Here is a 24,492-nt window from a genome sequence, read left to right on the forward strand (position 1 = left end):
TGGAGGCAGGATTGGAATCCAGACAATGTGGTCTTGGATCCCTGTCCCACAGCTCCTCTGACTCAACAGACATTCATTGAACCTGGTGCAAAACACACTTCTAGATGCAATCACTATGTGTAAATGAACAGATAATCTCTGAACAATACAATAATTAAGTATAATAAAAGGCTTTACTGGACTTCTAAAAGTCCATCAAAAATGGGTAGAAGCAACTGTGTAAGAATATTCATTAGTGATTCTGAAGCATTTTAGAATTTTGGCACCCTATGATGTTTGATTTCATGATTCTTTTCTACTTTAAACTTGCTGCTTTGTGGTTCCTATCTGTAACTGAAACTTTGAATGGCATAAATATTTGCTTTCAGACTCATAGATCTGCCCTTGAGATAAACTGCCCAGAGCTTTTCCCCATGCCCCATACCAGGGCTGGGAACAGAGTCTGCAACGCAGCCTGATGCCATTCACGTGATCACACTTAATTAACACATTATCTGGGGCAAAATGACCAGCCTCAGCAGCTCAGAGATAAGGATGCCTTTAGAATCCCACTCAGTCACCCTGTCTTCTAAGAGACTTCTTTCAGGAGTGTGGAACCTGAACAGTTCTGAACAGTCCAGTGTGGAAAACTTGGAAAAGTCATTAGGAAAACCCTGAAATGAATAGAGTGTTTTCCCTGGCTAGAAATACTGCTGCTAAAAATAACACAATGAAAAACATATTTGTCTCTTGCATACAATAGATGTAGAAGAGAACTGTAGGCTGTTTCAGTCTGAGATGTAGAAAAGGGAGGAAGGTGCCAAGATCTAGAATACAAAAGGAAAAGACTATGTGTCCAACCCCTCACTTCCTGCAGCGATTCCCACTGCTCCTTAGAGACTTGGTTCCCTGCTCAGGTTTTAACATCAAAACCTGACTTTCCTTGCAGGGCCAAGAACAATGGGAGGTAGGCAGAGTTAAAAGTGTAAGCCTGTGAAGGGCCTCAAGCTCCTCTCAATAGGTACCAGTAAAAAGGAAATAGTAGCACTTATCCTGCCTAGAAAAAGTATCACAAGCAAAACTCATATAAGAACATGCATATTCTAGCCTCTTTGACACACTTAACATTTTGCATTTTGATTAACTTCTAGAAATAATTGTTGCTGCTGGGAGTTATTTCAGTAAGAGACATTATTTTTTTTCTAAACCACTACATTGAGAAAAAGATAATAGCAGGAAATATAGGACAGTTTATTTTACTGTGTATTTTAGTATCTCTCAGAGTCACAGTTTTTTCATCTGTAAAGTAGGAATAACAAGATTCTGCTCATCTTAGTGGACTGTAGGCAATGATAAAATGAAGTCAAGGGTGTGAAAACACTCTATAAGCTGTCCTGTACCACATAAGAACTAAATAAAAACAATCGCTAACATGTGAAGCATGAATTTTGTGAACTGCACTGCACTACATGCATTTTGTCATTTAATCCTCACAATGCCTCAATGATCCTCCCCATTTCATGGAGGAGAAAACCGAGGCTTAAAGACATGAATGTGCTTTCCCAAATTTATACAGGTGGTGAACGGTGAAGGCAGGACTCCAAACCCAGGCGATCTGCAGTTCAGGGCAGCGCTCTTTGTTACTCAACTCTTCTGCAATAACTGTGCTTATGGAGTAACTGAATATAAATAGCCCTTCCGGCACTGATCACATTATCTGACTACAATTTCAGGAGGTCAGTATTCACACATTAGACAGTTTAAAAAATACTTTCATGTCTGCCCATTTGCGCCTCAATAGTTTTGGTTTCAAAAAGCCCACGTTTCTATTTCACAGGTATCTTTAATTATTCTAAACTGTGCTTTAACCTTATGAGGCGTACAAAAGAAACGAGTATCTTTTTCATTTCTTTTTCAAGCTTGGTGGCCTTAACTGCTCACATCACTGCCTGATGTCCCCAAACTAACCCCTTTAAGTCAACTTTGCAGATCTACAGCTACCTTAGTGATTGTTCTCACATCCATATCGCTGGGAGTCCGTTTACCCTGCCTCACTAGTAACTGAGGCAAACACAAAGCATGCTTTAAACACTACTTCTAGCAACCGTTTGCCCAACCCTGGAAGCCTTTATCTGTCTTCTTAGAATTTGTTAAGTCCGGCTTGCCTAAAGTCCAGAAACTCTGGTATCTCAAACAGGATATTCTTCTAGTCTTGTAAAATGCCTGTGTGTGAAAAGTATACAGACATACTTAAAAAAAAAAATGCAGTGTTGACAAAGCTGTTTCTGTAATTGTCCAGGGGTTTCATTTTTGGCATTTTACAACCTGAAAATACAGAAATACATGTAGTCCCAATTTCAGGTCTGTTCTAATAGTTTAAAAAAAAAAGAAAAGAGAAAAGAAAAAAAAGAAACAAACATCTGGGAATAATCCACAAATACATATAGTATCTCAATCCTCAAATCGTCCTTCTAACCCTTATCTCTGGCATTTTTATAGCGTTATTCACAGGGCATAATCAGCATAATGCATAATGCATCACTTGTTTTTCAGCTCTATTCAAAATTCTCAGTTCATTCAATAAAAAAGCCCTGGAAAAACAGCCTTGCTGCACGAGCAGAACATTCGGTGTGGGAAAACTGGGCTTATTCAGTTCTTCCTGCCAAGAGAACAATGCAGAGAAACAGATCTCAATGTTTCCAAATAATTTCTGGCAGTAACTTGGAAGAAAAAACAAACTCATATTTACCTGTACCCAGAGCTCTACAGGTGAAGTGGCAGATAAAGCAGAAAATCTATTTCGTCTCCTGGAAGTTTTCGTCTCTAATGGACTCCGGGGTCATCCTTCCCAGTTGTCAGGTAAACCCCCCTCCATGTCTCGACTGTTTTCTTTTGCAGTTTTTCCCAGTGAAACTCTTCTCATTTGCATAAAACGTACTTCTAGCCTATAGGACTTTTTGAGTAGCTACTTGTTAAATTGGTTGTCTTGACATGCTCTTTCAAGCATGACATCATAAATCTCCATGGAAACCCCAACCCCACCTGCCTACATGCCAACGTTACCTGTCAGGCAGAGACTTACAACAATTGTATGAAATTGTTTGTTAATAAAACCTTTTTCAGGGCTTTGGATCTCTGCGCAGTATAATTTGTGCTGTTGGCGGAAACTTAGCCAAGAAGGATGGCTTCATTTTCAAAGCCGGAGCTGTTTTGCAGCAAACAATGATCAAAATTATAGGCATTCGTTAATCTGCCCCTCCCTGTCTAACAACGCACTTAAGGGGTTGGAGAAAAACCTACAGCGGCACTTGTGCTCTTCTCTGCAGGATAAAGTTACGTTGAAATGTAGGTTTTGAAAAACCTCCAATTGATACTTCTAAGCTTTTCTACTCTCCAGCAATCCCCTTCTTACTTTTTACCAGCAAAACTTGCAAAACAGGTTCTGTGCCGGAATGCATGCATGCGTGTGTGTGTGTGTGTGTGTGTGTGTGTGTGTGTGTGTGTGTGTGTATTTTGTCTTGGCCTCTATGCTTGCAGAGGTGGTAAGGAGGAGGTGTTGAGAATTTTTTAACTCTTTCCTACCATATTTACAGCTCTTGTAGGTTTGTCCTACCTTTCCTGGGAATGGTTAGGAAGCTCTAAAGCTATTCAATCCTTTCATTCATTCACTTTTCACCATCCCCAATTTTATAGAATCCCTAATGCGTGCATAAAATGCTGGGTACATTTCTGCCAATTTTGTGCCCAACCCCTCTTGGTGACCTTGGGCTCAGTACTCTTGCTTCCCACTTCTACATTTACTGCAGATATGCCTCACACTCCCAAGTCTAGGATTGTTGTCCCCAAGGTACCAGAAGAGTCTGAATGTGACTTGCTCCAAGCCAAATGGCTGTCAAATGCCACAGCATAAAGTTCTTCAGCAGGACTGACCCGAAAGCTGGGAAGCACTTAAAGGCAGCCTCTAGAAGAATCTGCCAACACCACAGAGGCTTGGAAGCAGCAGTAGCAGAAAGGGGCAGACTTCTTCAACCTGTCACACAGGCTGCTGCAAACTACAACAGACAGAACAGCATCAGTCCTCAAAGGTCAGAGAGCAAAGTTTAACCCCTACACCTTGCAGAGCCCAACCAGGAGTCTGCAGAGAGAAGGATCACAGGAAAAGCCCTCGGAATGGCTTTTTTTCACATAAGGAACTGTAAACACTTTGGATCCTCCTCTGACTATCTGAGAGTTTTGCACTCTCATAGTTCACAGTCAACAGATGGCACGTTACCCTCCAAGGGAACTCAGAACTACCCTGGTTTAATACAGCAGCCTGAGGTGGAACATTCCTTGGAGGTAAGACTATTGTCAGAGATTCAATTACTACCTCTGTGACCAGCTCCGTGAGATGAAAATACATCCAGATGAAGCCACACTTGTGCTTTACCCAGTGGGGCACAAACACAATGTGAAACAAACAAAAATAAGATATAACCAGATCTAGGCTTTATTCTGTGATATCCGAAGACAGGGTGGAGGCAATATTAAATCACAGTTGTTCCTCAGAGTTCCCTTAGAGAGAAGAAGATGTGCACATTGATTCAGCAGTCAGAGTGGTTATACATTAGGCCAAATCTTCCCTTCGGGTTTTTATAGGAATTTACAATATCTCAGCTTTTACTTACTGAATTCAAGCTTGGAAAAGCCAGTGAGAAGAAAAGAATCTGAAGGTTAGGCAAATAGAAAGAGTCACAGAAATAACCCAGATGGAAAGCACCCTGATTAACCCATTCTTCAGCAGGCAGAGGTAAACATTGACAGGAGAGAATCTGTAATCGGTGATGACATTATGATAATGTGGGAATCTTGGGGAAAGTTCTGAGTAATAATCTCAGCAATTAGCACGATGCAGGTGAAGGCTGAGCAGAAATGCCAAGACTTAGGTGATCAGGGCAGTAATGATTCTCCTGCCATCCCCAACCGAGGAAAATAGCAAGTGGGACTCAGCTTTAATTGCATTGTCATTTGCCTAATAGTAGCTGAGCACAACACTAAACAAGTCAGAGCTCAAGAAACGCAGAGATGGTCTATTTGTTTCTAAATTTAGTGACATCAGAGGTATCTACCATTGACTTGGACAGCAAATAAGATTCTTTCTCTTGAATTTGTTTCAACAAAACTTTTATAACAGATGTAGAAAACTGCTCACTGCAAAACAAGCCCATGAAAATATAAATGCTGGAATTTTTGTTTCCTGAAAACATGAGTTTAGAGGTTGTCATACAGAAAAGAAATATTTCTTTGAGTAGGAAAAAACAGCACTTTTATAATACTTTTATAATTAAAATAACCAATCCTTATCTAATTTAAGCCTTACAACAATCATATAATGTAAGAATGGATATTATCTTCATGTTACAGATGGCAAAAGTGTAAGAATATAGTAATTTATCCTCCATTTGCCCCATGGTCCCAAGCAAATAAGCTGGTGAGAATTATGCCTGGGCCTGCCTGGGGCTTACCTCGCCTTATCTCTAAACATCCCGACCCTCCCCCAAGGCAACAGGCTGAGCGGATCAGCCACAATAAAAGGCACCACGCTGCTGCCCTCTATGTCTCTCTGCTGCTCTCTCCCTGTCTCTCTGCAGCTCTCTCCCTCTCTCTGTCTCTCTGCTGCCCTCTCTTTGTCTCTGTCTCTCTGTCCCACTGCTCTCCCTGCGCTCTCTCTCTCTCTCTCTCTCTCTCTCTCTGCGTCCCACTGCTCTCTCTGCTGCTCTCTCTCTCTCTCTTTCTCTCTCTCTCTCTCTCTCCCCACCCCTGTCTAGGGCAGCCACTCTCTCCTTCAGATAATAAAGTCTCTTGCGTGGGCCTGTGTCTCCTGAGTCATTCTGGGTAGGGAGGGTGGCGGCGAGATACCCTTTCAAAAAGCCTCACGGAAGTTAGATAGTTTGATTAAGTTTACATGTCTACCAAGTTTTGGAGTCTAAGTTTGAATCCAGGTAGATGTGAGATTTGATCCAAAGCACATGTGCTTGACCACTAGGCACAATTATCCTAACTTTAATAAAACTGCTCACAACTGGAGATGCTAAAATCCTACGTAAGCCATGTGGAAAGGATTTATTTAGTTAACTACCCTGAAAGCATATATTGGATTGCACAGGGTAAACAGAGACCTACAGATGCTCACACTTGGGCCTGGGGTGGAGTGGTCCAGACAGATGGGATATTCCATCAGCAGCATATTGGTTTAGCTTCAGGCTGCATGGAGGCTAGTACAGACCACATGGAGTAGGATTAATGCATTACAAGTCGTTTTACCCCAGGACAAACAGACCACAAACAGCTGATCTCAGGAAATAGCTGCCGTGAAGCTCTGGTCTCAAGAAAAACTGACAAACACGAAACCATGGAAACTCACTACGGTAAGTTCCGAATGCTAAGTCCTTGAGCTTTAGCTCTGTTTTTGTTTGTAGCTGTTTGCTTTAGAAGTTATCATTCACATTTGGTCAACTTCTGCTATGGTGCAGGCAATGGATGCTTAATTTTATGTGTCAACTTAGCTATGCTATGGTGCCCAGCTGTTTGGTCAAACACCAGTCTGAATGTTGCCACGAAGGTGTTTTTTTTAGAAGTGATTAACATTTACATCAGCAGACTTTGAATCAAGCAGATTACCCTTCACAGTGTGCATGGGACTCAGTCATTCGGTTGAAGGCCTTAAGAATGAAGCCCAAGAGATCCTGAGAAAGGAATTCTGTCTCAAGACTGTAACAGAGAAACCCTGTCCATGTGTCCAGCCTGCAGATCTCAGACTCAAGGCCACCATGTCAACTGTTACCTGAATTTCCAGCCTGCTGGCCTGCTCTACAAATGTCAGACTTGCCAGTCCCTACAATTATGTGAGCCAATCCCTGGAAATGAATCAGTCTCTCACTCTCACTCTTGCCCTCTCTCTGACCCATCGGTTCCGTTTCTCAGCAGAACCCACACCAATAAAGCAGACAACGCCATGAACCGCAATAGCTCTCCTGGTCATGTTTTCAGGCTTAGGCTCCAGTCCTCTCCAGCCTGCAAACACTGTCATTTAAGAGACATTTTCTCTTGGAACATCTACTGTCATTTTAAATACAGCTTGTCCAGAATGAACTCAAATCATTGTTTAGTATCTACTGAGTATGAGCAATATTTAATGAAGAAGAATAGACATATTTGTTGCCAAATTAAGATGAAGGAATACAATCGAGTTCATTGGTTATTACACTAAATATCAATGGACTGAATTCTCCCATTAAAAGACTAAGGCTAATAGATTGGGCTAAAGAAAGCAAACCAAGTTATATGTATTTTCTAATAAACATTACTGGTAAAGAAAAGTTGAAACTAGATGGGTAAGACACACCAGACAAACGCAAGAAATGTAAATCAAGAGTGGAATATAAATATAAAGAAAGGTTAGACACTAAACAATACGGAGTATGGTAATATACAGACATAATTTGTGAAGAAAGGTGATCATCATAAATGTGTTTGCAACAAATAAAGCAACTAAAAAATCTGTAAAGTAAAAATTCTTAGGAATGCAAGGAGAACAGAATAAAAACAATTACAGCAGGAAACTTTATTATATTTTGTTTAGAACTGAATAGCTCTAGAATAATAAAATAAGGACTAAGAAGAAATGCACAATACAAACAACAAACTTGATATGTTTGTGTGCGTGTGCATGTGTATATGTAATAAATATAAAATTGCTAAGTTTTCATGAATATTTATGAATACAAACATTGATTGTGTATTTCAAAAAAATCTTTTTTGAACAAATTTAAAAGTAGGAATTTTACAGACTGCATTCTCTAGTCACATCAAATATAGTTATAAATGAATAATGACAATCAACTCCTTGGAAATGAAATATTCCCAGACAACCCTTAAATCAAAGAAAAAAAATCAAAACTAAGAATTTCAACTCTCTTTAAAGCAATGAAGCAGGAAATATCTCATACGAAATTGCAGGAGACAGTCCAAGCTGGTGTCAGGAAATGTATGCCCTTAAATGCCTTCATTATTAAACAAGAAATATTAAAAATAAATGGACTTAATACTCATTTTAAGAAACTATAAAAGACAAACAAAAACAGCTTTTAAAACTAGGAAAAGGCAATTGATTAGGTTACAAGCTGAAAATGAGATAGCAAATAATAATCTGGAAAAGATAAGTAAATGCAAACTGATTTTTTCCAAGAAAATAATAAAACACATGAACCCAAGAGAGTATAAAGATGACTTTTGCTCTCCAGAAGCTTATATGGGAACTAAACTTCTTGGTACTTTACTAGAAGTAAAACAGATATAGGGGAATAACTAGAAAAAGAATCACAGAGATGGGTTAAGTACACACTAGATTTGGAAGAACAATGGTTCTCACGCTTTTAATATTCAGCACACTTTCATAGAGGAAGGAGAGTGTTCTGGTTCAGTTGTAATGTTTAAAAACAAAGAGGAAAAAAGAATTAACAAAGTAAGGGGGTAGGAGGGATGGAGGGAGAACAAAGGACCCAAATGCTAGAATTGGTCAGCAGGAATTACAGCAGCGAAATGACCCATACATTTCTCATGAGCAACTGCTGTCTTCAGTCTCTCACCATCCACCTCCTCTCCCTCCAGCATCTTGGTGTAAAGCTGTTGACTGCCCCAGCTGTGATCTCAGTAAGTACCCATGAAGCAAAGCCCTTGCCCATTCCATCAATCCAAGAACACAGCCTTGGTGCAATTATGGCGCAACGTGAAGCCCCCTCCTTCCCACAGTCAGCTGTACTCCCCTCCACACTTTGTCAAAATCAGCATCGCGGTTCAGAGTCCCACCCAACAGCCCCACAACATGACACCCACTCACAATTCACCTTCACCGCTGCACAGGTTTGCTGCAGACCCCTTGAAAACTCCAGATCAGAGGAAGGGAAGGAAGAAGTGAGGGCAGGCCTGCTAAAACCAAGCTGCTGAGATGGGAATGCAAAATAAGATGAGTGCTACAGTCTGAGAGTGTTTCAAAGGGAAGATACTACAGAATTTTGATGAAAAAATCCACTGAGCTCCAGACCAGATCTTTTGCCCCAGATTCTATCCCCATAAGCAGAGTCTAAGAGTTAACCCTGCGGTGTCTTTCCCACCCATTCCTCTCATGATGGTGACAAATGGTACTCTTCTCTGATCCTTTAGTGGCTCTACATGTCATGGCAGATGACACAGAGAGCTTAGGGACTTGTTGAAGGTCCTGGCACAGGTAGGAGCAGAGTGAGAACCGGAACCCAGGCTTGGGTGCTCTGTTGGGGGTGTTCTTAGCTTTTCTGCTATACCTGCTGAAGCCCTTTGCACCTTCATCCTTCTCCAATCAGTCACCAAGTCATTCCTGTTTTTCTTCGAATATCTTATGTGTCATCTGTCTATTCTGGCTGAGCTCCATTCCTGCAGCCATGGCCCTGGGCTTTATCACTGCATCCTGGACAAGGCAGCCATGCCCAGGCCAGCACCCAGGCTTCTCTCATGGTCCCCCTTGCATGGTGCTAAAAAGCTAACCTTACAACTTTGCTTTTATTCCATTTTCAGCCCCAACTCTACTACCGTGCCCTGTCTGCCAGTCCATGCCTTTTGCTGGATCTCAAGGTCCAACATAACCTGGCCTCCCTCTACTTGACTCCACTGCCACCCCCTTCTCCAAATGCCACATCCACTTCACTCAACCTAGCCAACCTGTTGATGCTGGGGTTCTTGTTTGTGGAGCTGAAGAATGAGCTTCACAAACAGTCAAGGTAGGAGAGCAAGGTACAGGCTTTTATTTAGAGATACAGTGAAAGGACAGAGCTCCCGGCTCATGCCAGAAGGGGACAAGAGAGTCCGTAGTGGTGCGTTGTCTAGGGTGTTTTATAGACAGTTAAGGATTTTTTGAGAACATGAAAAAAAAAAACTTAGGGGTGTGGACTTGTTAAGTGGTCTCTGAATATTTAGAATTAACTTAACACAAGCAATTTCCTCTGATGATTTCTCCCTGAGATACCAGCATCTTGGTCTGGGAGCATATGAAACAAGGCCACCTGCTCAGCCCCCAAGGTGGGTCGAGGTATTGTTTGCTAAAGAGTCAGTGAAGAATTTCTAATATCTTAACTTCTTGGGTATTAAAATGCAATCTTATCTTCAAGGTGGAATCCTTCCTGCCTTTTACTGTGTTGTTTATGCCTGGGCTTACTTGCTAAATTAGTTGCCCAGTTTGCAAAATCACTTCATCAGATCTGAAGGAGAAAGACAGCACAAAGGCCTGGGCCTTTTAGTATGCTAAAGAAACCTTACACATGCTTATAAATGGTTAACATAATTAAAACGTGTGCTACTCTTCTTTATCTGGGGAACATTAACTGATTTCACTGAAGAATGATTCTAGGGCTCAATGTTTAACACAGAGTTTTAGCAGGGGGGGTTCCTTGCATGTAGTTACATTGCTCTGGCTGCAAATATCCTGCCCTGCCCCCTCCGGAGGCCCTCACCCTACTCTGACTACATTTATGGTCCCTGTCTCACTGTGACTCAAAGGGAGCCACCCCAAGTCTTTTCTCGAGCTTGTTTTTCCAGTCCCTCCTCCATCACGATGTCTCTGTGGATTCATTCTATTCATTCAGATGCAGAATTTGTGAATATCCTTGTCCTAGCTATTTGCTGAATACCTACTATATGTACTGGGCCTAGGACAAGTCTTTAGTCTCCAGAAGCCTGTATCATTCTGAGAGAGTCCATCCAAATTCTGATCTCTGTAGGAAACCTGCCTCTGCTGGTCCACCACTCTGACCTCCAGGAAATTCTTGATGTACATTCCACCATTTCCTAATGTTTCTCACAAAACGAGAGTGTCCAAAACAGTAATTCTCTTGTCAAATAGGCTTAGGATACACCGCACATTTCATTCCTTATCCACATACTCCCAAATCTCCACCTGAGATTCACAATGCCTTTTGGCACATTTAAAGATCTGGCCAATCCTACAGTGTAGAAATTCATTGAACTTTTGGTTAACTAAGCACGTCCCCAAATTAGAAACTTTCTTTCCATTCTCCAAACACCTATGAATAGCCTGGGAATCTCAGATTCTGTAGAACATACTTTCACAAAATGCTGGTCTAGTTCATGGCAATTTAGAATACAGTCTGTCTCATAACTGCCCTAATGTGTACCAGCCTTGACTTCTCACCATTAATGTTCTCCTTGATGAGAAGAGTTTCACCTCACATTCAACATCTGCTGTAACAGTCTTCTCATCTCATCTAATCCTCCCCACGACAGTATTGCATACATCTCATTTCTGCAGTTAAAAAAGCCACAGGGCAATGAGCTGGCTTGCTCACAGTCCACAGCTAAGAATGTCCCAGCATATAAAATCTTAGTATCTCAGACCCCAAAGTTGGTCCTCTTTCCACTAAAGAGATATACCCTTGGCAGGACAGGTCTTGTGTGCTTTTTATATACTGCCTGATGCCAAGTTCATAGTGTAGGTCTGTGATAAAGAGCCATTTGATTAAATTAATCCAAGAAAACACCTGCAGGGGGAAGTCTGAATACTGGCAAAGAAGAGAGCTTCATCAGTAAGGAGAAGAAGGACAATTCAGGGATTTGCAATATGAGTTCTACATCGATGTGCTGGACTGAATCTCACTGGTCTTTTTTGGATTCCTCAATACTGAAAATTTCCATCTAATTTGATGGCAGTTTTCTCTAGGTTGTGCTGATTACCACTTTCCAGGTGTCTCCTGCCACTGCATAGCTACACTTTGGTTTTTGACTTCTCTTTACTTTCCCACCTACTCTCAGGCATCCTTAGCAGGTTTTCCAGTAGAATCTTATTTTGATTTTTTTTTGTTTTGCAGAGCTTTTCTTAATATAGCACAGTTCTCAGAATGTGTTCTCTTGCTCTTCCACAACACTAATTAAAATGAAAGCTATGCAGAGGTTGGTGGCACCCAATTAAACATGGATCAAAAGCCATGTGTTATGAATGATCCCTGTGTAGGATTCTTTTTCTCTTTTCCTGTATCCTGTATGATTAATGTCAAGTAAAATTGTAATACCTTGAATCTAGTCTTGTCGCCCACTGAGTCCCCTCATAAGATGTCCTACTATGTAATATTTCAAATGATCTGAAATGCTCCTCCCCACTGTTTAAGTCACAATTCAAAATACTAGTCCTCTGGGAAATAGTTCCAGGCAACTTGAGTAGCATCCTCTGGTAAATATTAGACTGCTCTTGCAGTTTATTTTTTTCCTACCATTTTTCATCACACCCAAATTTAGATGACTATTGTTTCTGATCACATTCTGATTTCCCTTCGATATATCCAAGACTATTTGGAGTTTCTGAAGACAAGAATTTTTTTCTACTGATTCTTTCAATTCTATCATCTTCTTTATTCACGGCTCTCGAGGATTTCCTTAAACACATACTCATATACACTAATGTAAACTCTTTGAAGACACCTTGTAGTTTTGTGATGACACCATGGACCCTTCATTTGGAGGTGTTGCTCTCGCAACATTTTCTCAACTTTTACTTTTCTTAGACACTCATCACTATTTATGACACTGCTTTTTTGGTGCCAAATTCCTTTTCTTCCCAGAACTATTAAAAGCCAATCTAGTCAGGAGACTAGCATTTCAGCCTTTCTAGGGTCACCACTAAATTTCATACTTACTGACACTGGGCAAACTGGCCTCCCATTCTATTCCTTCTCCATTTTCTTAACATTTTAGAGGATCATTCAGTTCTGCCCACCCAACAAAAGAGAGTGCACTCTGGAGGAATGAGCAAATCCAGGTACCAGGATTTAAATCTTGGTGCTACCACATACTTGCTGTGTCACCCTAGGCAAGATTTCACTGCTCTGTACCTCGGTTTCCGATTCTGTTGAGGAGAGTTAATAATAGTGCCTGCCCCACAGGGTCGGTGGGAGGATGGACTATACTAATGCGCAAAGAGCGCTAGTGCTACAACTTCAGCTGATGCCAATAACAGGTCCTCCTTGTGGTCTTTCCCCTTTTTCTACCACTGTCACTAGTAGTTGACAAAATACTGCTAAAGAAATGCTGACCATTGGCCTAACATTCTCCACGTTCACATGTCTGTGCGAGGGTACTTCTTCCCTCTTCCTATGATGGCTTGGTGTCATTATCTGCCCCACATACAGTGTATGAGATTCCTTAAGTACAAAGAAGTTGTTCCCTTTTCCCTTCAGGCTTAGGTAAGAAATTGGCCTATCGTTAGCTCCAACAGCTTCACAGTTTCTTCTACTCTTCATGGCAATTTTCCCATCAAGTCCCCCTTTGGATTAGATTAAGAGCTGGAAAGAGGAAATTCTTAGCTGGGTCTATTTCCTTTAATGTAATTTACAACTTTTTTATTTTTGTATTCATTTACAAAACACATAATTTTAAAAAGCCTACCCTTTCTATGTTAGCTTTTTACCCACACCCTCACCATGTCATAGATAGCACTTCACAACATGAAAGTGGAGGCCTAAGGCCTCCCCTAAGTGAACAGTCTTTGGTCTTGGCATATCTTTAGTTCCAATTAGTCTCACTCTCCTGGCTTCACTGATGTATATATCCATGAATATATAGACGCACATTCTGGAATGTCAAGGATTTTCATGTATACGGGTTGATCAAAGTTAAGACAAAGGTGTTGGACAAAAATCTGATTAATTTGGAGGTTTTCATACATAAGAGAAGGACTGCTTCTCTTCCACAAGATATAAACTGATACCTGAGATCTGCAGCACAAGTAAACCAGTATGACTGTCTGAAGTTCTGCTACAACACAGTGAAATTCATCAAAAGTAAGTCAAAGAGATACCATTACATATAGGTGTAACTATATGTTAATAATGTTTATTTTACATATAAATGTGATTGATGCTATTGTACAGACTGATATAGAGTGCTATATATAACGAAGTTGATGAATTCACTCATTACATTTGGGAAAGCTGATATAAGAAAATGGAGAAATTTCCATCTTAAACTAGACTCCGCAGACAAAATGTGGATTAACCAAACATCCCTGTAGGTGCTAGAACTAAGATGCTACAGTGAAGTGAAGTGATATATGCCCCTTCTGAACCAATGTATTTAAGGGCCTGTACAAAACCATTCACTCTCTCTGTCACTCATGGAGACTTGGAATGCATGTGTTAAGATGGCATTGTCACATGATGGAAGTAGCCTGAATCACCAAGTCACTGCAAGGACAGCTTCTCTGGAGAGTTGTCCAAATAAGAGACTTTGAGTGTCTGTGTGTGTGTGTGTGTGTGTGTGTGAGAGAGAGAGAGAGAAAGAGAGAGAGAGAGAGAAATGAAATATTTTTGTGTCATACCACAAAAAAGTTGGGGGTTATTTGTTAGGCAGCATAACCAATACTATACTGCTTAACATCCGTTTTAAGGTACACATCTCTTGTTGGCTCCTTTCTGTCTTTCTTTTTTCCTAATTGGCTCCTTTTTTATTGTAATTCACATTTGAATGGGGCAGCTAGCTGCTGAAAACTAGCCTGCAGAAGGGCGGCATCAGCAGAGGCCCCAGCAGAGGCAAACTCTTGTCTCTGGTTTGTGACATCAAACATCGTATCCCCAAAAATATGTTACTTGCTTTGTCCTAAAAGTATGTCACCCTCACTGTTTAGTTTGTGACATTCAATGTCTGTGAGGAGCAGCAAAGCCCTTTAAGTCACAGGCTTTCTGTGCCTGGATGTGCTGTGATCTGATAATACTGCTTCCTCTCTGTTCTGAACCCTGCTTTCCATCCCCAGAGCTTTGTTTATTGAAAGTGAGGTTGAGATAGTACAAATTGTTGGTACCATACTTTCCTCCTCTCTTTCTACTCCACATTCTGTTTATACCAAACACAAAGGCATCCCCTAGTCTCCCAAAGCCATTCCATGAGTTCCAATTTTCCCTCTTTCTATTGTTAATACCCTTAATTGTTTTCAGTGAGTTCCATGGGAACAGGAGGAAGAATGCCTTTATTCTACCAACTTGTAGTGTTTGCTTGACTGTTTGCTTCTGAAGATATGCTTTTCTGATTTAAATGCAGTTAAGACTTTTCTTGTCCTGTCTTTAACTGTAATTTTCCATGATTCTTGACAAAAATCAAGTACACACCTTCTGAAAAGGAGATGTCAGTCAAAGGAATGGATAATGTTGAGTTGGGACCAAACCCTCCAGTTCCAGATTCCATAAAACAACTCTTCCTCAATGAATAAAGTTCTTTAGAGGTTGTTTAAAAAAAAAAAAAGAGTAGAAGGAACTAGAACTTGGGATGCATATGAATAAATAGACCAACAGATAATTTCCTTATTTTCATTTTCACAATTGAGAGCATAGTTGCATTTCGGCGAGGGATATATAGATTATAGCAGACAATGATAAGTGGTGACAAACTAACCAGGCACTGAGAAAACAGCCCTAGTGCTATTTCCACGCAAACACAAAGGAGAGGCTGGTTGATAAGGGCACACCAGGGAGGCCTGAGGGGCATCCAGACCAGGCACAGCTGGCCTGAGGGAAGAAGTGGGTCAAAAGGCTTCTTGGCCTGACTGACCCCACTGCAGGTAGTCTTTTTGTTCCTGTTCTTATCTCCTTATTTTAGCCCTCCACAGTGTTCATGTCAAAGGAAAAACACACTTTTCTATCTCTTTTACTCTTTATATTGAATGGAAGAATACACCAGACTTTTAAGCTAAAGTGTATTACTCTTGCCTCTTAAGGTTTGACCACATTATACGTAAAGATACAATTGTTAACCCCAAAGCAAGGACTATATACTGAGTTAGCTAAAGAGAAAGTCCGTGGGTAACTAGAAATAAAGATTGAAAACATTTTCAGAAGGTGTTCCAGGATGAGGAGTGAAAAGCTGACTTTCGCAGGTGCGAAACCTTTGGGGTATCTGTTTCTTTATTAGTGAAGAGCATTTCCAGATTGTGTGGTTATACAGCACCCACGACTGAGAGACTGCTCAACTACCAGCCTTTCTAAACTCAGCTACTTCAAAAAAGTTACTTTCTTTCAAAGTAAAATATAGACAGGATCTTATTTTCTATGGTTTTCTCATATGTTTCTGGAATTGAATAAAATTTAACTTTTTAAATAAATGGCAATGGAACATCTCTATTGCCTGACACACTGTGATCTACATAATTTGTTACCTAAACTTCAGAAAAATTAAACATGGAAGAAGCAAACACTGAAGTCAATAATGAATGGGAAGACCACAGACTTTGGAAATTCTGACCTTGATTCAAATGCTGGCTACTTGACTTATGGGAAATTATTTTAGCCTTTCTTAGCTTCTGAGCATCAATCTCTCTGACTACTCAAATTGCAGTCAATCTCTTAATTATTGGATTCCCCCATGCCCTCTATCTGTAACACTCAAAATGCTACCTATCGCATTCCTATTGGATTAGAAATACTGGCTCATTTATTCATTCAATAAAAATGGACCATACTTCATTTAGGTCATGTATTTCCTTAAATGCTAAGTTTACAAAGATTATTAAGACAAGGTCTTGCCCTCCAAAATTGTAAGAAAGAAACACAGAAAAGTACAATAAAGGCATGATTAGAAGCTACAACACAGGTATTTGCAAGATATTATGACCAGCTCAGGAGTGACAAGCTGGATCTTCAAGGTTTAGTCTCTGTGCATGAAATGCCTTATTTCTTCTACTGACTTGAAGGCAGGGTTATACCTCATTCATTTATCTGTCACAATGCCTTTACCATGGTAGGTGCCAAATAAATATGTATGGCATGAATAAGTAAGTGACCGAAATCCAATGTTAAGCTTTTAACAAAGGAAAAATACAAGTTTCAGAAACATAAAACAATTATGCCTTGACAATGGGGTGGCAGATACTACTATGCAGATAAGCATTATGCTGCAATAATGGCCATCCGCATTTTTTAAGATAGTAGCAGAAGGGAGTTAAGGAAACCTCTTTTCCTTTTCAATAATTTAGACCGAAGAAAATTCTTGATTGACTTATTTTCACACACAAATACAAGTTTTCAAATCTGACTCTTCCAGTGCTTGAATGCAGATTTCAAAACATAAGATACGCTCTAATTCTAATTTAACGCCAAGGAATTAGAACCTAGGTTCCCTTAGTACAAAGATATTTCACATAAGGTACCGGACATAGCATTTTCAACACCTGATTCATAATCTCCCTCACTGGAACTCTTCTCACAAAAGCTACTTCTCTAGGAGGCAGCCAGGGAAACAGCCACCAGAAGAGTATATGGTTTCTAGAACAGCGATATCTGCAGAAGTGCATCAGACTTGAGTTACTTGATTTCTTTCTTATGGCTGGTCATGTGATCTTCCTGCAAAGGAAGCCTGCAGTAATCCATTGTCAGAAAGTCAGGGAGGAACAAACGGTGCCATGGAGAAAAGGATCAAAAGAGGAAATGGGAGGTAGGAGAAAAGGAAGGGAAAAGACAGCAGATGAAGGCTGTCCGTAGGAATTTCCTAAACCACTGCCTAAACTTGTCTCTGATGTTTACAATGCCCATTAGGGCCCATTTGCAACACAGCAATGGGATGAAAAATAAATACACAGGTCCATGCATCAAACTCTTTCCCCTGTTGGATGGCAAGCCTTGGAATACACAAAAACCCATCCAAATTATCCTGTGAAGGGACAGCTGACCAGCCATGGCCAAACTACAGCTACGGCAGGGATTTATATGACAGGAAACTGGAGCTCAAGGCCACTAAGCCACATTCATCATTCCCTGTCACTTGACACCAGGCAGCCTTTACAACCTTCAGGTTATATTTCACATCCCCAAGTAAGAGTGTTAGCCAAAGCCACCATGGTCACAGTAGCAGCAATAATCGTGACATCACAAATAATAATAGCAATGATAATACCTGAAATATTTTCAACATAGAAAATATACCATTTTTGACACTAATGTCCATATTTCCCCGCAAAACAAATGAGTTTTAACATTGAAAAATATAGTCTCCCTTTACTCAACACATAATTCATTTTCTAACCTCCTTCACCCTGACCCCATGTTCCCATAGTCACACACACTCACTCACTATGTCCCTTATGCCCCATGTATAGACTTTTGGCAGAGAAAGACTTTTCTTCTCTTCTTCTAGGTTCTTTGGCTGATAAACTGATGTAAGATAGATGATCGAGAGAAAAACAAGTTTAATTATACATGTACAGAAGCCCTGTAAAAATATGAGACCCAAGGACAAGTCAAGCAATTGAGCTGAGATGCCATCCTGAGCTAATGGGATAGAGACTTCAGAGGAGAAGATGATTCAAGGACAATAAGAAAAGACGTTTGGCAATTAGATGTTTGCCCTGCCATGTGGACAAGTTTTTCAGATAAAAAGTTATCTCTGGTTGACTGGTTAGCCAGAGACGGGTAAGATTCCTCAAGGGAGGAACAACCTAAGACAGGCACAGTCGCAGGGGGGCCATCAGGTGAGAATTTGGGGATCAACAGAGGTGAGGCTCAGAACCTCACCCCCCCTGCTTTGAGAGAAATCTTCTGCATCCGTGGATGTCTTGATGCCCTTGTCTAGCCTGGATTAATACTTAGTCCATAGGCACACACCTGATCATCTGATCATCTACATTTGCCTTCTTACAGCACTAAACTATGTTTTCTACCTTTATCTTGCATCTACCTACCACTTCAGCATTTTATTAAAAATAAAAATAATAATAATAGTAGGAGAAATGGGGGATCAACATATAGATCAAGTACAAAAATCAAACGAATATTCATATTTGACCTGATTGTTTATAGGTCATATTGCATGATCAAAACCGAAAGTTTCTGTGATGACTGCCCTTGTACTGTTCACCATGTAAGAATTTATTCACTATGTAAGAATTCGTTCACCATGTAAGAACTTGTTCGTTATGCTTCAGAAGATTGGAGACTGACGAGAATTAGGCTTGAGATGGATTAATGATTGTACATTGAGCGTTGACCCCCCTATACTGAATTTTATTGTTGTTAACAACCATTTGATCAATAAATATGAGAGATGCCCTCTCAAAAAAAAAAAAAAAAAAAGTTATCTCTGGTAACAGTTGTCTTCCTGGGCCAGGCCTCCCCTCTAAATTATTTTAGGTCATAACAACCTTACCCCTATTTACTGTGTTTTCCCTGGTAACCTTTCCAACACAACCGTTTTCTTTTGTCTTTTGCTGAACATGGTATTGAAGGCAATGTCTTGGGCTATTTCAGGGAGTTACTAAGTTTTCTTGGGTCTCTCCCATGTATACAGGAGGAGGTATATGGCTATTAAACTTTTTTCTCCTGTTAACCTGTCTTACATCAATTTAATCATTAGACCACCTAATGAACTAGAAGGGTGGAAGGAAAATTTGTTTCTCTCCAAAAAGACTACTATGTGCTCTATAAACGATGATTGCCAACTTATAGAATAGCAGAAAAAATAAGGATTCTGAGCTCAGAATCAACTGGATTCAAATACCAACTTTCCCTTAGCAAATGGTGTAATTGCAACTATTCTTTAAGGTTGAGTTTACTCAGTCTGAACCACTTTAGATAAAGTATGGTACCCCATAAGAAATGATACAGGGAGAGGTACATATTCTATTATGTAAGTGGATAGTGACCCTATTAGCAATAGAAAAATGTGGTATTTTTGTTACATGTCAATTATATCTCAATAAAGCTGTGGAAAAAGTAAACATACAGTCCAAAAAGCACATTTCACATTTTTAGGCACTCTGATAAAGTTTTTCATAAGAGAAAATATTGCATTTCAGGAATAAAAGAAGACTAAGGGTAAAGTTTAGATTTAAATTATTCAGGCCAATGCCAATATCCTTTTCCATACATGATCAAAAGCTGAGTTAGTTAGACATTACTTTTGTAACTAACTGGCAGGATAACACACTCAAAACACTGAACTTGCCTCTCTGCCTGGAGTGTGAAATGAGAAACGGCCAGTCACTTTGCTTCCCCTCATGCCCACCTCCCCAGCCATGCAAGCTACTAAGGGTGCCCTGCTTCTTTTACTGTACTTTCCATCCTCAGAGGTCAATCTGGTATCACACCTGTGAGGTATGCCAAGGAGGCCTCCCATATCCATGACCCTGGGCCTGTGCTGTCTGCGAACAAGAAGTCACACACAGCCAAGGAGCAAAAACATCCCAAACCACGTTTGGGTGCTATCTGTGTGGCTGTCCAGGTAGCATTGAGAAAATAGATAGCTAAAGTCAGCAGAAAGGCAAGCATGCAAAAGGTAAACACCAGTGAATAATAATAATAAAAAATTACAAAAGCAAAACCCTCACGTCAGCCTCTTAAGGAAAAGGGGTTCATCACAAGCCTACCCCTCTGTATAAGACTTTGCCCCTGAAAATGTATTTTCATTCATTCACTCATCCACCCATTCACTGTGCTCGAGATTCCGTGCTAGCTGGGTGCACAGTGGTGGTCCCATGCTCTGCTCAGCCAAGTAATACCCCATCATTGTTTGCACTTGAGATGTATTTGTGGTTGAACATGGGGACACTCTTTTGGGGAACTGTGCACACTCTGGGTCTCTCATCTCTGGTGTGCTGATAAAGAAGGCTGAGCATTCAGGTCAAACCTTTTCAACAGACTGCATCTTCTTTCGAGGCCTCAGAAGAGATCTGGAACAACTCAGTAGTAAACACTACGACTTTACATTGCCAGTCACTTTGCTTCCCGTCAAGTTCATTAAAGAGTGAGCTTTGCAAAATGAAACTGCAACAGGTTCATACCTGGTCTCTCAGCCTCTCTTGGTGGCCCATGATGGCTGTGGCATGATGTGGGTACTTCTGCTTCAGATGTTCTAGGAAAGCTTCTCTCTTCCTGTCCATCTCAGATGTTTGCATTCCCAGTATTTCTTTGGAACTTCGGGGCCCACCTAGGGTGTGTCTCCTTGGGATGCTGCGGGAAGACTTGGACATGGAACCACGACTGCTCCCATTAGAAAGGCGCTCCTTGGTTCTGCGACATTCTGCATCTTCTGATGACGTTACATGCAGATTGCTTTTCCCTTGTTCTGAAAGACAAAAAATATACTTTACAACTAATGACTTTACACTAGAGTCTCACTGACAGACACCAAGAGGGTCTGTGGCAGCTGTTAATGTATGACTATAACTTGGCACATTATTTTTTTGAGGCAAGAAGAGGGGAAGAAAAACATCAACAATCAAAGTCTGAAAAATCACATTTTAGAAATAAAAGAGGTTGCAGCAAAAACTCAGCTATTTCTGACTCTCCCTGAGGTTATTCAAAAAGAGGAACACTTGGTCAGACTAGTCCACAGGCAACTGTGCTACCCCATATTTTCATCTGTAATTATAAAATTATAAAAGATTATTCAATTATTGAAAATTATTACAAAGTTTACTCTAGTGGTTCAGATTATTTCTTGCAGCTACAGTTTCATCCTGGTTAACAGGATTTTTATATTTTTTTAATCTAAAGGTGGTTTCTGAAACATGTTTCATTGCCAAGACCAAAAATAGCTGCTATAATCACTGACATGTGAACCACTTGGAAATTCTATTTCCTCCCATACGCATAAACCAAGCAAGCATTAGAATAGTATTAGAGGCAATAAAGGAGGGCATATAATGTAAAAGCTCAGACACATTTTACTTGAATGGAATTTATCTAAGATACACAACGAACAGGTAAGAGATATGGCATGTTCTGAAGGTCTTGACCTCGGCACTTGTCCTCTGACTTGGCCTTTAGGGGACAAGTTGATTTCTAGTTGGAAGCAAGCAACAGAAGCAGACAAGGACAACACTGGGTGTGCGGCATAGGTGGGGACTCTCCATTCATTCTCAATGGCTGGCAAGTGGCGTGCTAGGTTTGAATACTCGTGTTAACTGACAAAAGGGGGTTACTTTTTTAAAAACCAGAATAGGAAGAGAAAATAGTGAACATTCAGAAACAATTCAAGAGCTCAATGGATTTTCTTCATGGGGAGCAGTTCTTATTCAGCATTACAGATGCAGGCAGAACCAGGCGCCCTTGTGCACTGAGCACCTGGGGAAGCACTGAACTGGGACTCAGGAGTCCTGCCTTAACCCTGGACTTAGAACCAACATTCTGACCTCTCTCAGGCCCATGATCTTCATTAACAAAATAAGGATGGTTGGGCTGGCATTAAACACACAAAGAGTCCTCTAGCTATAAATCCTTTAAATCTATTATAAATTACTTTTTAAATTAAGTTTCCAATATAAGAGCTTACTTGCTAATTATTTATTATTAAAAGTTATGTACAGAAAAATAGATCCAAAAGCTGAGAGTTCTGTATTTAAGTCTCAGATAACTCCAATCTGGTTCTTAATCACAAGAACCAAACCCTCACACCAGTGATGTAAATCAACAGGTCCAGAGCTTATGCATTAAGTAACTCCTCTAAATGCAGTGCCACTGACGTTCTTTCCCTCCTTTTTGCCTAGAAAATGTCCACGTGTAGAACACTAGATAAGACATCCTTTACTTCAGCATGGAAAACACTTAAACCTCAGGCTGATTTTACTATTCCAGTCTTCCATCCCTAGAATAGTGTTCTGGGAATAATTCTTCCTATATATCCTTCACTTTTCATTACATTACTAATTATAGCATCACCATCAGGCATCAATGAGGAAAGAGAGAAAAAAATAGTCAAGTTAGTTAATTCCTCTACTTTTCATTAGTTTTAGCAATAAGTTTAGAAGGGGAAGAAGATGGAGCTATATCTCATAACATTGAGATAATTGAGAGATTAACTGTAATTTTATTTACTTAGGTTAACATCTCATTACATAGACTCATGTGAAAGCTACCTTTTTATGTGTTCTCTTCTTTAATAATACAGAAATAACAGATCTAGTGAATAAAGCTAGATGCAGATAATGCCATGTCCCAGGATGGTAATTATGAGTGTAGTCTGAAGAGCATTAGCTTAACCTTTTCTATGCACATGAGTTTTGTATTAGCCAAGACTATTGTATGCTTAATATAACACTACTGACTTTTAAATGGATTTTTAATATTACTTTTACTTTTTGACATCATTAAAATAATTCATTTAAAAAAGTATTCAGATCCAGATTGGTAAGGAAGAAGTTAAACTGTCACTGTTTGTAGATGACATGATATTGTACATAAAAAGACCCTAAAGAATCCACTCCAAAACTACTAGAACTAATATCTGAATTCAGCAAAGTTGCGGGATACAAAATTAATACACAGAAATCTGTTGCAATCCTATACACTAACAATGAGCTAGCAGGAAGAGAAATCAAGAAAACAATTGCATTCACAATTGCATCAGTCAGCATAAAATACCTAGGAATAAACATAACCAAGCAAGTGAAAGACCTATACTCTGAAAACTACAAGACACTCTTGAGAGAAATTAAAGAGGACAGTAATAAATGGAGATACATCCCATACTCTTGGGTAGGAAGAATTAATATTATCAAAATGGACATCCTGCCTCAAGCAATCTACAGATTCAATGCAATCCCTATCAAAATACTGATAGCATTCTTCAATGAACTAGAGCAAATAGTTCTAAAATTCACATGGAACCACAAAGACCCTGAATAGCCAAAGCAATCCTGAGAAGGAAGAATAAAGCAGGAGGGATTATACTTCCCAACTTCAAGCTCTACTACAAAGCCACAGAAATCAAGACAATTTGGTGCTGGCACAAGAGCAGACCCATAGATCAATGGAACAGAATAGAGAGCCCAGATATACACCCAAGCAGATATGGTCAATTAATATATGATAAAGGAGCCATGGACATACAATGGGGATATGACAGCCTCTTCAACAGCTGGTGTTGGAAAAACTACACAGCTACATGTAAGAGAATGAAACTGGATTACTGTCTAACTCCATACACAAAAGTAAACTCAAAATGGATCAAAGACCTGAATGTAAGTCATAAAGCCATAAAACTCTTAGAAGAAAACATAGGCAAAATTCTCTTGAGTATAAACATGAGCAACTTTTCATAAACATATCTCCTCAGGCAAGGGAAACAAAAGCAAAAATGAACAAGTGGGACTATATCAAACTAAAAAGCTTCTGTACAGCAAAGAACACCATCAGTAGAACAAAAAGGCATCCTACAGTATGGGAGAATATATTTATAAATGACATATTCAAAAAGGGGTTGACATCCAAAATATATAAAGAGGTCACACACCTCAACAACCAAAAAGCAAATAACCCAATTAAAAAATGGGCAGAGGATCTGAACAGACACTTCTCCAAAGAAGAAATTCAGATGGCCAACAGGCGCATGAAAAGATGCTCCACATCTCTAATCATCAGAGAAATGCAAATTAAAACCACAATGAGACATCATCTTACACCAGTTAGGATGGCCAACATCCAAAAGACAAACAGCAACAAATTCTGGCGAGGATGTGGA

General features: G+C 40.0%; 1 protein-coding gene across 14 annotated transcripts in view; it reads right to left on the bottom strand.

Moving 5' to 3' along the window:
- The window catches only part of KIAA1217 (KIAA1217 ortholog), a 622,979-nt gene that overhangs the window by 242,734 nt on the left and 355,753 nt on the right, over positions 1–24,492 (bottom strand). For 13 of the 14 annotated variants that reach the window (XM_073229082.1, XM_073229079.1, XM_073229087.1 and 10 more), the window contains one exon: positions 20,813–21,096. In XM_073229082.1, coding sequence (XP_073085183.1) covers positions 20,813–21,001 — 189 coding nt within the window. In that variant the 5' untranslated portion in view covers positions 21,002–21,096. Of the gene's footprint in view, positions 1–2,728; positions 2,869–20,812; positions 21,097–24,492 lie in introns of those variants that run through there. The other variant, XM_073229089.1, reaches the window with a different exon arrangement.

The sequence above is a fragment of the Manis javanica genome, chromosome 2 (genome assembly GCF_040802235.1).
Source record: "Manis javanica isolate MJ-LG chromosome 2, MJ_LKY, whole genome shotgun sequence".
NCBI classification, from domain to species: domain Eukaryota; kingdom Metazoa; phylum Chordata; class Mammalia; order Pholidota; family Manidae; genus Manis; species Manis javanica.